We start from the raw sequence: 18,765 nt of genomic DNA on the forward strand, positions 1-18,765 counted from the left end.
ACTAACTAGAGAATGCTATATATAGGACATGAGATCTTAGTGTAATAGGGTTTGAAAATACTAGATGCATCAGTAGTTTGAGCTACAGCAAGAAATTACAGCTCAAATCCACCAAGGAGTACTTTCAATAGTAGTCCCTTCCAATTCAAATAGAAAAATGAAATGTGTTGCCTGAAGAACTTGCAAAACTGTAAAATTTACAAGGATGAGATATAACAGCTAAAGAAAATGACAACACCCTATTTTGACATTTTGCCTTTTCTGGATCCTAAAACTGAAAGCGAAGTTAATGGGAAGCAGTATGATTAAGTAACCCCTTTTTATTATTTCCACGAAAGAAAGCCTAACATTAAATCTATTGTTCTAATCTTCAAAAAACTTACAAGCAACTTATTAAAGACTTACGGCATGGCTTGTCAAAAAGCCAATTTAGGCCATTTATCATGCTTTAAGCCAGAACAATTTACTAGTAGAATTGACCGAGATCATTTGAAATAAGAGGAACAGACTAAATCAGAGCTAGTTCTGATGCTGTAGAATACAAAACAGTCTCCTCGTGTTTTTGTGCTGGGCAGTGTTGGTGTGGTACATGATAACAGAAAAGTTGAATGAAAAATCTGAAACACTAACCTCTTCGAGAGGTCTTCACCTAGTACAGGAAAAATGCTTAGTGTGGGAAAACTGTGCACGGATTTCAAAAATTTTTTTCAACTAAAAACTCATTTATTTTTCAATTCTATTTTCCATGAATGTCTTGAAGTAGCCTCATGTTACCACTACTCGTGGCAGCAGGTGATTTAATATATTTTTTTTTGAGGAAAAAAATATTGACTGCCATTCTGACCCTGTTTCAAGTTAAATACAGAGCAACAAGCATAAATACTTGTAGAATATCCTTAGAATGGCTTCCATATAGGCGCCAGTTGCTACCATAACAGTACTGATTGTATGGTGCAAAGAGAAAGGAAAATTATTGAATTAAATATGAAGTATAATATTAATTAAAAATGAACATTTCAATTTATTTCAAATATTGTGTTTTTTCAATAAAATCAAATAAAGACAAAAATGACGGAAAGAGAAGTAGGAGAGGAAAAATGAAACAAATAAGAGACACAATAAACAATTTTTAGACAAAGTTAATATCCAATATTAGATGAACTGTATTCAATAAATTCTCATATTAAATATTTTAAAAGTAGGAAAAATCTATTATTACGGAATAAGATATAAATTTCCTGGGATATTTGGCACAGAAATGAATTTAAGCATAATGTAATCTGATTCAAATAAAAAATGAACAACACTTCATTGTACCTTGTAATAACCATGATTTGGCCCTACATTATGAAGAATGGCTTTCCTCCAAGTTGTTAAACCTTGAGGACAATTATTGAAGAGTATCCTTGGCTCCAAAAATGTGACTTTAGTAGGACCAACCTAATAATGAGAGTAGGAAAGGGAAAAATACTTTTAAGCAAAATGTTTTGGTCATAATATTGAATTAAAAATACATGCTAATCAAATATATGCTTACCGAAAGAAAAATTATCATCTCCCCTTTATTACTCATTCAATATGGTAAAACATAAACAACAAATCCCATAATTTTATTTTACTTCAGTTTTAATTAAAAAGCCCTAAGATAGTGATTTCTGGTGGTCAAAAAGGATGAGCAGAAAGAGTATAGTGGAATGTTGTAAAATAGATACTGGAAGGTTTTAGATAGAGGAAAGGACTATGTTTAATATTCTACCACATAGTAGAATTACTATACTTCATGATAGCCAGTATGTGCTGTATGAAGAACTAGGAGAGAAGACCTTGAAACCTCAAACTTAAGGCAATGATGCTAGTTACTGTGATTTGATCAGTATATGCTGTATCAACATCTTAAAATGTCACATTGTGCTCCATAAATATGTATAGTTATTACATTTGAATCAAAAGATGTATAAAGTACTTGTGAAATGCAAAACATAAAATGGTGAAGTTCAATGCAAAAACACAAAGGAAATAACTACAGGAGAAATAGGATTCTAATTATATAAAATTTTAAAATTAATTCATTCTCTTACAATAAATACAATGCTGACTTTGAAAGGGGTACATAGCAAGTGGAAATGTGGTTTGGCAGGGGCAGAGGAGGTCTTTTGCAGTACTAAATATGTTCCATTTCTTGATCAGGGTGATCCACAATTGGGTTACAAAGGTAGTATCAGTTTAAGACAAAGTGAGTGATTTATAATTCATGATTTATAATGAAACATTCTTTGTATTATACTCCAAAGATGTTTTCTTTAATAATACATAATTTATATAGAAGGAAAGGCAATTATGCATAATGAAAGGCAGTAGCGTCCAACGTATTTCAAGCTTGGAGCAGGGTAAAGATCCTACTATGTTTGGACTGTAACTTACGATCACCCAAGGGGATGAATCTTGTGGGCCTTAATGCTATAAACTTCTTAGCGACTGAAATATGTGGGAGGCTTTGGATGTGATTTAGCAAAACAGCATCTGGCGTGTATTAAATTTCTAAGAATATTGGAAGGGAAATCGGTATTGCAAGTGAAGCATAACTCTTGATGACCGAGAATGAAGTTAAGGCTTCTGGGGTTGTACTATGCTCTATTTTTTTTATTCTAAGTCCATTCTATAAATTTTTTTATTGGAAAGTCAGATTCACAGAGAGGAGAGACAGAAAGAAACATTGTCCATCCACTGGTTCACGCCCCAAGTGGCTGATCCAAAGCCACAAGCCAGGAGCTTCTTCTGGGCCTCCCATGTGGGTGCAGGGTCACAAGGCTTTGGGCCATCCTCGACTGCTTTCCCAGGCCACAAGCAGGGAGCTGGAAGGGAAGTGGAGCTGCCAGGACACGAACAGGCACCCATACTGGATCTCGGGTGTATAAGGTGAGGATTTAGCCACTAGGCCATGGTGTTGGGCCATATTCTATAAAAATTTGTGGCCTATATTTTTGCTATGTAAATTGCATGATTCACTTCATAGTGAATTATTAAATTCTATTAGACTATGAACAATGCAATAGAACAGGCCAAATAAAATTTTCTTTTTTTTTGGTGTCCATGAAATAAATAATTTCAAATGATTTCCATGATGTTATTATGGATTTGCATAGGGTACAACAATACTGTTGGCAAAAAATACATGAATTTCTTGGTTAATTCTAGTTTGCATAACTCTTTTTGCAAAAGTCTTCCAATTATGACAGTCATCATAGTAATGACATAAAGGAGCTAAGACAATTTAACAAGTTATATGAAAAATTGGTTTTTACACAAATATGCACATATACAACTCTAGAAACATATACAACCCAATTTATAGCCCTCAAAATAAAAATCACATTCATGTGAAATAATTACACGTGCAACACATTTCAGTATCGATGTGTTTCCTTCGGAGACATGCAGATGAAATTCTCCCTTATCCGAAGAACTATAACTCGGTTGCCATAATACTTCACACATCAGGGAGGAGTATGCTTCTACAGTGCCTAGGGAGAATATAAAGACAAAATGAAATATTTACTACAGCTTGATGATATTTGCTTCTGTCAATATAAAAATAAGAGCTGGCCTAAACATGTGCTGGAATTCAGGAGACCCAGGTATAGTTGCAGGTTCTAATTTCAGTCTGGTCGCCGGCTACTTCAGGAATTTAAGTGAATCAACAGCTGGAGACATTTTCTCCTCTGTCTCCCCTTCTCTTTTTCTAATACTCTGCCTTTCAAACAGATAAATATATACTTCCTTAAATAATAAATTTAAGTTTCAAAAATGGGGAAACAGCAAGTGAAAGATTAGCAAATGAACACAGTTCCTTAAGGTCTAATTAAAATCTGTAATGCATATTTTACTTTCCAATGTCAGTACGCAATGAAAATATATGACAAAAGTAGAGCAATGCTTGAAAAAAACAATAAAAAATTATCAGTGAAGCAAACATTCTAGTATTATGTCTTCACATGTAAACAGTAGGAAATAAGTTATAATTCATGACCAAACTGACTCTCCATGTGCTTTCTCAATATTCTGAAATATTTACTAATATCACAGACATCTGACTTTTGGAGGAAGTATCCTTATCAGATAGTTTCTGTTTGTTCTTCATTTTTCCTTGTGAGATACTTTTGTTTTAAAATGTATATATCCAGGAAATGTAACTGTGATATAATTATCAGTAATCAATATATTACTATAGTTCAAGTTTATTGAGAATTTATATAGTATTCATTACACTTGGTATTGAGTCCGTTTATCCACTTGAATCTGTCATCATCCTGGGAGTAAAAGTAAGGATATATCATGGATATAATTAGAAATTCTTGCTTTAGGATATTCAGGGGCACAGGATACTGAATGGACAGAAGTGCCTACCTACCTACCTCCTGGTGTGGCAATGGCCACATCTGAAGTAAGCAACTATACAAAGAGAGTTGACACAGTGTATTATGTCAAGAGAACACCTAGGGTAAGCTACTAGAGTAAGCTAGTATTACATACAGTAATACTTTTTCAAGAGAAAACAAGGAAGAAATTAAGGTAAGTTTTGAAATCATGTTTAGTTGACCCCAAAATTTAGTTCTTATTTCTGGGTGTTTTTTTTTTTTTTAATGTACCATTCATGCAGTACTGAGTGTCAACTAGTTATAAAGTACCACATGATTCAGTGCAGACACAAATAGCTGGCATCTTTTCACCTAGCTGGGAGAGCATAACATGTACAAAAAAAAAAAAAAAAAAAGATACCATCTTTATCACTTAACTTCTAGTTTACTATTTTATTTCAATCAATGGTATTTTGTGTCCTCATCAAGTTCTCAACAGCACATTCCTATAATGTTTGCTATATTTGGCAGACTACTGGATTAAGACAAAGCTTAGCAGTTACCAGAGTTTGTTTAGCAGCAGGTATATTATTTAGAATTACAGATCCCAGAGAATGATAGAAATAAGGTTAAAAATGATGCTAATACCAAAAAATAAAAAACAGTAAATCTCAAATTGTTTTAAAGATTTATATTATTTTTTAATGGAAAGGCAGATTTACAGAGAAAAGGAGATACAGGGAGAAAGATATTCCACCAGCTGGGACATTGCCCAAGAGGCAATCCTCTTCTGTTTTCCCAGGCCATAAGCAAGGAGCTGGATGGGAAGTGGAGTAGCCAGTATATGAACCGGTGCACATATAGAATCCTGGTGCATGCAAGGCAAGAATTTAGCCACTAAGCTATCATGTTGGTCCCCAAATATTTTTACTGATTAAAAATTTCATGATTTAATAGTTTTATATTCTTAATTTTATTAAATGAACTTTGTTAGCTATATTAAATATTAACTAGAAATAATTTATAAATCCTTCTAAAGATATCACTCTCTGGAATCCTATTGTGGCATATCATGTTAAGCTGCTGGCTACAATGCCAGCAATCTCATTATGAGGGTTGATTAGAGCCCTAGCTAAACCATTTCTGATCCAGCTCCCTTCTAATGCACCTGGGAAATGAATGAAAGATTGCCCAAGTGCTTGAGTTCCTGCCACCCACTTGGGAACTTAGGATGGAATTCCAAGCTCCTGCGTTTGGCGTGGTCCAGCCCAAACCATTGGGGCCATTTGGGGAAAGAAACAGAGGATGGAACACTCTGTGTGTGTGTCCCTCTCTCTGTAATTCAGCCTTTCAGATAAATAAATAAACCTATCACAGTCAGAGAAAATAGAAGTCATTTCAAACCATATTATCATCATTATTAAACTAAAACTAAACAAAAATTGCTTTGAATACCAGTATCATTAATAGTTAATCCTATTTTCAATTTGTTCAGAATGTGGGCTCAGGTTTTTTTTTAAAGATATGACTCACATTTAAACAAGTAGACTTAATATATTTAATTTACAAAAGATATATATTTAAGGTATGTAATGTGATGATTTGAGATGTACATACTTTATAGGGATTATCATCAGCAACTTTACCAATATTTAGATTACACTCCCTAATATGTGTGGGCTTCAAGCAATAAACTGAAAATCTTGGAAGACTGGGATCTTCTGAGGAAAAATTTGTTTTCAAAATCCCTTTGGATTCAAGATTGCACCATTAACTCTATTCTTGATCTCTAGCCTGCTAGCCTTAATTGCCAAGTTCAGATGTCTCAGGCCACACAACCCAGGGGGCCAGAATCAGTCTTAAAACATTTCCCTCTCTTCCCCTCCATCCCACTTCTTCTCTGTTAATTTGTTTGTTCTACCAACTATTCATTGTGACCAGTAAATGATCCACAGTTTAAAACTGTTTTCAGATATCTAGAAATAAACATCGCTATGACAATATCCAATTTACTTCTATAATCTTAGCACCAGTGCACAGTATAAAACTGACTAATGCCTAAACACATGAATGAATTCATAAATGAATGCCTAAATCAAACAGAATATGCCATTACCGGTAGCTGGTCGAATAGAAAAAGACATCCCACTTTTTGAGTTTATTGGTAGCCATTTAAATTTAGCTGAATAATTCTGACGATTAAACAACTCAAGTGTCTCCCGAAAACATGCTTGCACCAGGAAGCCTTGTGATTTCAATACTATCTCATTAGAAGATAGCTCAAGTTGTACTGGCTGGACAACTGCCATCACTAGGATGTGTCCACTGGGTATTCTGTTTACCAGAAAGGTGAAGGATCTGTAACACAGTAAATCACATAATTTCGACTATTAATAGATATTTGTGATTGTAGATTTCAACACAAAACTGTAAAAACATTTATTCTACTGATTACCATTTACAATTTATGAGAGCTCTTAAAAAAGCTCATGGAAAAAGTACATCGTGATACAGTAAGTCCAAAACATTTGCAACAAAACAAACTGATGTTTTTATTCCATTTTCAATGAAATTTTTGAAGTTCCCTCAGATGATTCAATATGTAATATTTCAAAATATTCATGAAAGAGAATTATACTGCCTGTGAAATAAGAATCTATGTCTACAAACTGATGCACCCATAGTTTGCATTCTTTGGCATCAAATATAGGCTATATTGCAGTGATTTAGACAACTGAATACATTTCTCCTTGAAGGACTCCTTGATTCTATCGGAAAAATTCAAAAATAAATCTTACTTCCAAAACTTTCCAATGGTAGAAGATTCAAATATCATTGAAATATTAACACTGGACGTAGGTGGAATTACAAATGAAAACTGCTTGGTTTTTTGAAGCTCATCTAAATTAACATCTAAATGGATCAAAATATACATATGTAGCATATTAATAACATGAAGTAGACCAGTATTTGAGGAATTGATACAGACATTTCCGAAGTTAAGGACAGAAGGCCCTGAAAAATAAAAAGTAAGCTTTTCAGATTAATGTTGGCAAATGTGTTCAATACTTTCTTCAATATTTTAACTTTCTAAAAAATATTTTGTCACTCCAGTTATATAAATGTGATACAGAAAAATACTTTACAATTACATCAGAAATTAATAGATACATTTTTAATACAAATGGCCATAATTTTATATTTGGAAATCATTAGCTAAAATTAGCTAAGATACAAATATATTCCAACTATGGGAAATTATACTAAGAACTCTTTATAATTTATGTTAGCACATTAATTTTCAATACACAAACGACCTCGTTCTATCAGCATAATCATTTTTTCCACTTATCTAGAATTTCTAAAAATTGGTAATTTTCTCTTGGTTCAGGTTTTCCCCTATAAATGCAAAAGGTTTTACATTATAACAATTTTTATACATACACCTTGCCCTGTCTTTTCTTAACATCTTAACTTAGTTTTATTTGACATAACCTGAATATACTTAAAGTATAGAAATGTATTAGTGTTGACATATGTGTTCACCTGTGAAAGAACCAAAATGTAGAGTGAACTCATTACTGCAGAAAGTTGTTGCTTGCTCTTTAGGTTTCTTCCCTACCACCATTTTCCATATCACTTTCCAAATAGCCACATAACTTCTTTTTTTTAATATGTTTTTAAAAGATTTATTTATTTTTGTTGGAAAGGCAGATTTACAGAGAGGAGAGACAGAGAGATCTTCTGTCAAATGGTTCACTCCCAAAGTGGTTGCAATGGCTGGAGCTGAGCCAATCAGAAGCCAGGAGCCTCTTCTGGGTCTCCCATGCGGGTGCAGGGTTCCAAAGCTTTGGGCCGTCCTTGACTGCTTTCCCAGCCCACAAGCAGGGAGCTGGAAGGGAAGTGGAGCTGCCCGGATTAGAATCGGCGTGCATATGGGATCCTGGTGCATTCAAGGCAAGAAACTTTACTGCTACGCTATAGCACTGGGCCCACCATATAACTTCTTTATATCACTGTGGATCAGTTTCCATTCTGTAGCAAATTTTGAAATCTATTCATAGCTTTTTAATCATATGCATTTCCACATGCTTTTGAAGACTCACACATAGAAATTTCAAATTTTTGCATCAAAATAAACATCTTTTATATTACTACTATATTACTACTCCATTGTGTAATTCTGTGTGTATATGTACCATAATGCTGTTTGTATCTGTCGATGTGATCACCTGTTGGTTTTCATTTGGGTTGATTTCAGTTGTTGGCTATTATAATTAGGGTTTCTGTAAACATTATTACACAATTATTTGTTTCAACATATAATTTCGTTTTTCCTGGATTAATATCTCAAATTGGAATGGATGAATTTGAATCATATGGTAGGTATTAGGTATTAATGTTTTATAAAGAGTTTAGTAAAATGATTCAACATTTATATACAGTATGAAACCAGGTGGCTAGCTTTTCTATTTTTTTAGCTTCTACCAGCTTGTCTTTTCTAGTTCTTCATACAGTATGTGCATAACATACTGTTGTGAACAAATGGTCATTTTACTGTGTTGTGGAATACTAAAATTTGTTACTTGTATGTGTCTGGAGAGTGCTAATTGAAGGAGGCTGCTGTTGTCTATGATCAACACTACGGTGCAGAAGTGCTACCTCCTGCAGTGGGAGAAAGTTACCTTTAATTGGAAAAAAAGGTGGAAAATAAAATTCTATTCATATAGATATTGTCAAAGTAATAACAATCTCAGCAGATCATAATGATCTTACTTTTTGGTAAGGCCAAAATTGTGACCTGAAATCTCAATACTGATTCAGAAAACTGATAGAATGAAGAACCAGAAATTTTAAAAATCAAGATCTGGAAACAAGAAAGACCAAGGAATCATACAAAACCTATGGAGCCATAGCACAGAGAAAATGTTTGTGAAGAATGTATTTGATAAAGGACTCATAATGCATAATATTCTCATAATTTTATAACAAAAATAAAATATTCAAAGTTTTTAAAAATGAGCAAAGGAATTAAAAGATGTTTCCTCCAAGAAGATATAGGATTAAAGTAGATACGTCTTTAAGCAAATGAAAATAAATGTTTATCATTCTAGACAAGTGCAAATTAAATCTATGTGAGGTAATACCTACACGATTCTTAACGATTAAGGAGAAAATAAGAAGTATTCGTCAGAATGTGGAGAAATTTTAACATTTATTCATTGCTGGTAGGATTGTGACTTGATGCAATCATTGTGAAAAACACTTCCAAAGTTTTTTTAAAAAACTTAGATATACATTTAGCATACATCCCCACAATTTCATTGTGAGGAATTAAACCCAAAGAGATGAAAATATGTTAAAAATTTATTGGATGTTGAGATCAGCATTATTTATCATAGCCTCAAACAGGAAACAGCTAAAAGGTCTGTCAACTAGGAGATGGGAAAACAATATGTGATATATCCTTAAAATGGAATGCTATATGTGTGTGCGTGTGTGTGTGTGTTTATATATGTGTGTGTATTTGTGTGTGTGTGCATATATATATATATATATATATATATATATATAGCGTTTATATAAAGACCAAAATAGTCATACAGATTATCAATTGGATGAGTCTCAAAAATATGCTGAGGAGCAAAATATGAGAGACTATATATGGTATGATTCCATTTACAGGAAATTTCAAAAGAGGCAAATCTTACAGAGATGGAAAGTTGATTAGTGGTCACTTAGGGCTGGAGCTAGAAAGAGGAAATAAATTGCATATGGTTATGTGAGTGACTGTTGCCTTCTTACATTAAATGTGAGGGTGGTTGCCCGGTTCTATAAATTTACGAAGATTTGTAGATTTACATATTTTAAACTGGTAAAATTATAGAATATAAATTATGCTTAAATATGCCTGTCTATAAGAACCAAGACTATAATATGACTTTTAAAAATATATATTCTTACCAACAATTACTTGATGAATCTGTTTTGGTGTCAAACGTAAACTACAATCACGTTTTTCTTGTGGCGTGGATGGGTGTGATTTAAGTCTTTTGAGAACCTGTGAGAATCAATTTTTCCAACATTAATCATTCAATTTTAGCAAAAGATGTTTTCAGAATTCTTATGATAAAATCAAATATAAAGTACCTTTCTGCTCAGTGACTCTGCCTCCTTGGAGGCCATTTTTGTGGTGCTTAGTAATCCTTTAGCTGTAGTTGGAGGACGATCCTTGGAAGATGTCTCCTCACGTATTTCCATTACTGAAGGCATGGGTGATTTTAACCCTGATCCTGGTTGCAGACCTATATCTGCATCATTACATGAATAAACACATTCCCTGTGCCAAAAATAATGATAATAACATGTAATTGAAGCAAGGTCTTTCACCAAACACGTCTGCAAATTCAGCTGCTCTCCATACTGGAAGTTTTTGCTGCCCCGACCCAAATATGCCTAAGAAGATCAGTGCATTCACCTATAGAAAATTACCTTCTGCCATCAAACCTCCCTCCTTAAACACCTCATCAAGGAAGTTATATGCACCACTCTACCACACTCAGGGACAGTCACAACCAATGATTGCTATGGAATACAAAACACAATGCCTTCTGTAGTCAAGGCAGGAATGACTATGTGGTAAAATTTATGTTCAAGAGACTCCAGGCATGAGGATGAATGCAGATTGTATTCAAAACGCAATGTTCCCAGTTCTCTCCTCTGTGGCATTCTGTTCCTTGTCTCTGTACAGATTTCTCCTAACTGCACATTGCCTGTCAAACACACGCACTCAAATCCCTATCTCAGGATTTGTTTATAGGAAACCTACCTAAGACATCCCTAAATTAAAACATATTAAAGAAAAAAACCTGTAGGTTCATTAATTCAATCTTTTGCTTTAAACATATATTAAAATGCAATATAAATTTTAAAAGTAAATAAAGGAAGAAACGGAGAATAAAACGAAACAATTCTGGCCCCGTAGACACCATGCACAATACTTAAGGAATTGAACTTTTACCCCTCCACTTGTTTCTTTAGGCGTAGAGCTCTTATGTTTCTAATATAATTTATATAGTAGTCTTCATTTGCTTTCTTTACAAATTTTTCAAAATCAGTATATGCAAAATCAGGATCCAAATAGTTATATCTTGGAGTTTTTGTGAAAATTGTCCTAAAACATAAGAAAAATCATGTTAATATTTACATATAAACATTTATTCATTTTGAATTTACTGAGTGCCTTCTAGCCAAGGCTTGTTAGGAATATGATGACCAAGATATATTAATCCTTTCCCTGACATACCATTCTGTACCAAGACATTGTATGCAGGAATAGAGAGAGACACAATATTTTTCCACAGGTCGCTACAATATACTGGCACTTACACAAACCCCATCCTTGAGGAATTAGTCAAGCGCAAAATTGGAAAGTTCTAGATTAAAAATGGGACTTTAAGAAACTTGATCTGGATTTGAGCAGTGCTTCTTAAAAATGAGCTGCTTTCATACTAAGATGGCCAGTCGGGGTAGGAAGGTAGCCTAGGGTGCAAAGAGAGACACAAGACAAAGTCAGGTGGGGCGCAGAGCTAGAAAAAGAAAATTGCCAGACTGGGTGACAAGCTCTCTGGAGGTCACCGGAGAGGCGGAGATGTATGGACAAAGAACAGCTGCTGAAAACGTAGCAGGTTGCAGCCAGCAGCTCAAGGGCAATGTAAGCCCAGGCGAGCTACAGGAGGACACCCCAACCCACAAAGGATTGGTGAATTTGGAGCCAGCAGAAAGGGAATTCACGGTGGGAGTTACCCCAAAGAGACAGTGTGAGGCAAAGAGCCACAGGATAAAACTGGTGAGGCGAAGCAAGGCTGACTAAAAGCTCACAGCACCATCAAATCCATCGCACCCCAGACAGGACACACCCGCTGCTGAGGAGCCAGCCACTGGAAAGTGAGCTGGCTGAGGGCAGGACTCAGGGAAGGAAGAGAGTATCTATCCCACACCCAGAGAGCTTTTACCCCAAATCCCTGGAGAGGTAAGGGAGCCAACTAGGAGGGAGAGGCTGGATCCCAGGGAGGCAGAGACTGGGTCAGGATCAACTGAGTGAAATCCAAGGAAAGCTCAGACTCATTCATGGAACCTTAAGACCCAGCAGCTGAGATCCAACACCTCATTAACACCTGCAGGGGCCCAGCACACCTGCAAAAGGAACCACCTGGTGGCACATTTAAGCAGGCCTCCCATTTGCTCCATAGACTGCAGGGAGAATTAGACAGAAACAAGGCCCAAGCAGCTGGAGGCAGGCCACCACTGACTGCAGACTGAGGCCCAAGCCCCCTACACACAAATCGGGAAGCTACAAGCACAATGTAAAGACACAAACTGGCTGGAAAAGAAAAGTCCACAGATCTGAAAGGCCATGGAAAGGGAAACAGAAAAACAACATGCAAAATAAATGAGGAAGCCAATGTTTCCTTCAAAAATGAGCAACAGACCATCTCAATAGTAGAGCTACAGGATGAAGAAGACATCGAGGATCTTCCAAATAACAGAAAAAAATCATTATGAAACTCTTCAGAGACAGTGAGAAACAACAGCTGGAACTCAAGGAATTTAAGGAATATACCATAATAGAGATAGAAACAATAAAACATCCAAACTGAAACACTTTAAATAATAGAGCAAAATAAAAACGTGTCAGAAAGCCTCACCAATAGAATGAAAGAGGCAGAAAAGACGACCTACTTCAGCCTCAAATGTGCAAAAGCCATTCCTGAGCTCAAGACCTAGACAAAGGTGTAGGAGTACCTGGGTCACTCCACACAAACAACTACCAAGATAATTAGAGGTTTGGATAATGTTCAGATTTGGATAAATGTAAATAGAGGTTTATTGCCCTTTATGATTCTAACTAGAGATTTTAGTTTAGTTTGGGGAGTTATTGGAAATATGCAGTGTGAGAGGAACAAAAATGATAAGTAGAACGACAATGACATTTTTCCAAAATTTAATTTTGTTTTAGATACATTCATTCTTCCAACCATACTTAATGAAATAGCTATTTTGAAGACTTGCTATATTTCCAAAAGTGATTATCTCTAACATTCTTCTATGCTTGTCAATATTTCTTTCAAAAGATCATTTCTTATATCATAAATTTCCTGACAGCAGAGGTGATGAGGAGTTAAATAAACCAAATTAAACAGCATTCAAAGGAACGTTACTCCATATATAACATGAGTAAATACTATTATTATTATTATTATAGTCGTTACCTTTTCACAGCAACATCTGGTCAGACTTTCGCACATCATATTGATCACTATGCTTTTCTAACTTAACAATTTTTAATATTGCCTGTTACCTGAAATTTTTATGTGGGTCTCCCGGCCTGATGCTTGCAGTTCGATCATTGGGATACGCTATCAGTGCTTTAGTCACTGACCCTTCACTTGTGTGGTGCTGGTGAAGGCGTGTCGTGGCCGACCTAAGCATGGCTACAGGTACAGGATTCTTGCTTTTCACCAAGTCTTCAACCACATATTTTCCAACAGGATTACTGACGAAAGGTGATATACCTTTTAAAGAATTGAATATTGTTTACATATAATATTTTTAATTTGTTTTCCAAATAATATCCATGAATTAATTTGCTAGCTAATTGCTTCTAATTTATATTCTAAATACCCAAACACATTGAGAAAATAGAAAAGACTTAATATATGGGCCCACACAAAACAATTTAGCAAAATAATGCAGAAAAAATAATAAAAATGGAAACATAAAAATAAAACATTGATAACTTGAAGGATTTATGCTGACCTATATGAAACTGAAGTGTTCATAAGCTAATGTAAATTGTATATTAATGATTTAATATGATTGGTATATAAAAAGCGACAGTGGGTTAGGCAATACCGCAACAAGAAAATCCATGGAATGAAAACTAGATTGTACTATAAACTCATGTAAGGAAATAGAGAAATAAAGTATAAAGCCATTAGTGTATTTAATAAACTGAATAGGTGAAGATGCCAGTGCTATTCAATGTAAAATCTTCAGAATGGCAGCATCAGTAACTTCTGGATGCTACGGTAGAAACAAATATAATTAGACTCCAAAATAGACATTGTAGTAATTAATATTGAGCTGTAGTTCACTGATACCTGTTTGAACAAGCCTTCCAGATGACTTTATCCATGCTAAAAGTTGAAAATGAGTGAATTATCTTAGCATGTTAAAATAACCCTAAATTTATAACAACAACATCAAAATTAGATGAGTATCACAAAATAGCATACCAGGATTCATTTTCATCACTACATTCTTTGTGGAAGCTTTACAAATGCTGCTGAAATCTAAATATATATGATGAAAAATTTTCATCGATATTGTCTTTGAATTTTCATCTACAACTGGACCAATAATTGCTATTGGCTGCTTCACTTTAAAGATTCCGATCTGATGTGGGACAAATGAACACTTGATATTCTAAAAAAAAAAAGGAAAGAAAAAAAGGAAAAATAATATGGTAGTGCTAGAGAAAAAATCAAATCTGAAAAAATACAAAATTTCAAGGAAAGCTAGTGTATCACAGTGATATGAAAGTATTTTACAAACACAAAGCACTGATTTGTTCATTTATTATTGATTTATTTGGTTTGATAACTAGCTGCAGAGCCTAATGAGGTCAAGTATTTCCTTGAATTGATTCAAACACCCTTCTGTATAAACAACCTTCTCAAGCTTTTAAAAAAATATATAGAAATATACATTAGATACAGATGTAAATATAAATATAGATACAAATGCAGCCCCTGTTGAACATCACAACAATCTGAGGTGGCATTATAATTTAAGGCTAAAAAGTTAATAAAATGATTTAATAAATTAGTATACAAAAATAAGGACCCCACGTGGTAGCCCAGCAGCTAATGTCCTCGCCTTGAACGCACCGGGATCCCATATGGTCGCCGGTTCTAATTCCAGCAGCTCTGCTTCCCATCCAGCTCCCTCCTTATGGCCTGGGAAAGCAGTAGAGGACGGCCCAAAGCCTTGGGACCCTGCACCCGCCTGGGAGACACAGAAGAGGTTTCTGGCTCCTGGCATCGGATCAGCTCAGTTCCAGCCATTGTTGCCACTTGGGGAGTGAATCAGGGGATGGTAGATCTTCCTCTCTGTCTCTCCTCCTCTCTATATATCTGACTTTCCAATAAAAATAGATAAATAAATAAATAAAATTAAAATAAATAAAATAAAAATAAAAACATCAGACAATAAGATAATCATATGCTATTCTCTGACACATTCACGGAACTGATATTATTAAACATATTTGAACGATTTTCTATTTGCTGAATAAAGACTTGGGAGAGTTCTAATCTCTCCTTCTGACTTTGATAATGATAAACACCTGTTAACTGCCTGCCAGAACACCAAGACATATGCTGAAAAACTTACAGAGTAGCACTCTCTCTCTAACTCTGTATTTGAAATAAACAAATCTGCTTTTTTAAAGTATGTTTAGAGCTGTTCTGTATTTTTTAATTCCCTACAGTGACAAACGCTTTCCCTGATGTTATGAAAAGAATTTATAAGAAACCATTATGAATTCCACATCAGTAGTAATAGAAAAGTATTCGTAGATAGACTACTGAAGACATACAATTCATAAATTTTGGTAGAACAAATGTAGTTTTAGTCCTCTGCATTTCATTTAAGCAAGCCTTAAAATCTTTGAAACAATGCGAAAGCAAAAAATGATCTTACCTGAATACAGCCTTGATCAAGCTTACCCTTTTCTGGATCAACTTTGAAATGCGCGACTTTTTCAAAGAGGTACTTTACAGGAAGTAATTTGGATTGATTTTGCATAACACAGAGAATATCTGAATGTTCACCCAATAAACAAGGTTCAAAATCAAGGATTCTTGCTGGATCAAAGTGTAAAGCAACAGGAAATCCTGTGCCTGTCAATGCTAATTCCACTTTCTGAAACCGATCACCTGCAAAATGGTGGTATCTACTGAATGGAAAAAGTGTTTGGCAAATCCAGAATACATTTCCTTAGCCCAAAGAGTGTCATATGAAAGAGCATATAGGAACTGAGTAGCTTATTTATTCTTCTTATATAAAAAATCGTTACTAAGTACCTTCTCTATGCCAAGTACTCTTCTAGGCCTTAGCTATACATTAATCAGAGACCACCCTCTCATGGAATTCACATGCTAGTAAGATGACATTGATAATAAACCTATAAGTAAAAAAACATACAGCATTTCAAAAAAGATAAATGTTCTGAGTAAAGGTAAGCAGAGTAGGATAGCTGCAGCACAAGGTCTTGAGGAGGCTATTTTATGCAGAAATGTTCAAAAAGAGGTCTCCTATTGGGAGTTATTTGAGCAAATATTTAAAGGGAAACTAGAATAAAAATCATGTGAAATCTGTTAAAAGTGTCTTCTAGGCAAAGTGAATAGCAGGTACAAAAATTCCAAGGTGGGGACTCCCTGACATCCAAAAAAAAAAAAAAAATCCTGAGGAAGCAAATATGGTTACAGGAGAGTAGCAGAAAAAGTGGTGAAAACATTGTGGAATTTATAGATACAATTTAGGTATCTAAATTATTTGGTAAAGTTAAAGTTTACTGATAAATTGTATAAAGTACAGGAAAGTGAACTAATGATAAAGGATGAAACTAAGCTCTTTATTCTGAAGTGATAGAATTACAGTTCTTAAGGAAGAAAAGACTGTATGAGTGAAATGCTGTGGAAAACCAGGAATTCTGTCTTGGATATGTTAGTTTCAGATATCTAGAAAATGTGCTAATGAAAATGTCTACTAAACATTCAATGTGACAGCTCATAATGAACAGGAAGGAGTATAGATTGGAGGCTAGCGAAGTGCATGGAAAGTGTGTAAGTCATCAGAATTGGGAGAAACTGAAAGAATACAGTAAGAATGTTAAACATCTTGAATCACTTGGCTTAGTGGTTATAGAGGTAAAGCAAAATCTTTTAGCATGGTTTTATATTTTTTCCCCAACACAATAGACTTCCTGTTGGTAACCCAGCATATAGTGAAAGATGAATTTAATAGTACTAGAAATTGTTCCCTAAAGGAACTAGGGAAATGGGCCGAGATTCAGGTGTACATGGAAAAAAAAATGAGTGAAATAATAATGGACAATAGAAATAAGCTGAGCAAGAATAAGAGCATGAAGGTTTTGATGCATCAGAAATAAACTAGGAACTGTGTATAGGCTCCAACTGAGTGAAACAATTGCCCCGCTCTACCCCTGCCTCTGAGGGGTCACATTTCTTCACTGAAGCTCTCATTGGCCAATTCTATAGTCTAAATTACCTTCAAGGCATAACTAGTACCTATATCTTTAGTTACCCCAGCTAGATTAACCTGTGAGATCCACACACATGTCCATTATATGAACGTAAGGTTCATCAGAAATAGTTCAGTGCCATAAACTATGACCGTAACAGTAATAAAATGAATTTCTACCCTAGGAACACAATTAAGTTTTGCTTAATGTGTCACTTGTGCTGACATGAAAATTTTTGTGATTCTTAATTTCAGAAGCATCCAGGGAACACCTACTCCTCTTTGCAGCAGCTCCTTTTTCTGTATTGATCTCTCATCTGTAATTTCTTTATTTCTTCTTTGACCTGTCTTTTTAAACTGAACTCCAAATGCTCTATCACTATTTCCTCATCTCAATCAACCTGATATTATCTGAGAATGTAAAAAGTATAATGCTTCTTGACATTTGGCCTACCAAACATCTTTTCGTAATTCTATTATGGTGTTTTTCACCCTGTTTACCATAACTCTAGCTCTTGTTCTTTGACTGTTTCTATATGTAAGGTCTAAGATGGCTGACAGTCTGATAGAAATAAAATGTATCATTTGTCCTATATCATCCCTTAATAGAAAAGCTAGGCATGCCCAGAAAAACAGCTTTTCCCCGTTCTTTAACCTCTACATCATATTCATCTATTGGCATTTAAAAATTGTAAATTCAGAGGCAAATACTGTAGTGCATGGATTATTATGTCATTTCTTGGGACATTTGCATCCCATATCAGAGTACCTATTTGAGTCCAAGCTACTCAGCTTCTGATCTAGCTTCGTACTAAGATATCCTGGGAGGCAACAGATAATTACCCAGTGCTCTTGCTACTACCCATCTCCCTCTCCCTTTCTGTGTGTGGATGCACTTGCCTTTCAAATAAAAATAATAAAATAAAATTTAAAATGATTATTGTATAAATGATCCTATTGTTGATTTCATTTTAGTACGTTATAGATGACATGTCTGTTGAATGTTTGCATCTTCATTTAACGATTTATATGCTTTTATTAAATTGCCTCTACATATACTTATATTCAAAATGTTAAATTA

General features: G+C 34.7%; 1 protein-coding gene across 1 annotated transcript in view; it reads right to left on the reverse strand.

Moving 5' to 3' along the window:
* Positions 1 to 18,765, reverse strand: part of CFAP47 (cilia and flagella associated protein 47) — a 206,610-nt gene that overhangs the window by 169,153 nt on the left and 18,692 nt on the right. The window contains exons 8-17 of the mRNA XM_058658984.1: positions 16,122 to 16,357; positions 14,654 to 14,843; positions 13,717 to 13,930; positions 11,377 to 11,529; positions 10,506 to 10,695; positions 10,320 to 10,416; positions 7,154 to 7,370; positions 6,472 to 6,713; positions 3,391 to 3,521; positions 1,318 to 1,440 (exon numbers count right to left, since the gene is read on the reverse strand). Coding sequence (XP_058514967.1) covers positions 1,318 to 1,440; positions 3,391 to 3,521; positions 6,472 to 6,713; positions 7,154 to 7,370; positions 10,320 to 10,416; positions 10,506 to 10,695; positions 11,377 to 11,529; positions 13,717 to 13,930; positions 14,654 to 14,843; positions 16,122 to 16,357 — 1,793 coding nt within the window. The remainder of the gene's footprint in view (positions 1 to 1,317; positions 1,441 to 3,390; positions 3,522 to 6,471; positions 6,714 to 7,153; positions 7,371 to 10,319; positions 10,417 to 10,505; positions 10,696 to 11,376; positions 11,530 to 13,716; positions 13,931 to 14,653; positions 14,844 to 16,121; positions 16,358 to 18,765) is intronic.

This window comes from Ochotona princeps, chromosome X, assembly GCF_030435755.1.
Source record: "Ochotona princeps isolate mOchPri1 chromosome X, mOchPri1.hap1, whole genome shotgun sequence".
Taxonomy (NCBI): domain Eukaryota; kingdom Metazoa; phylum Chordata; class Mammalia; order Lagomorpha; family Ochotonidae; genus Ochotona; species Ochotona princeps.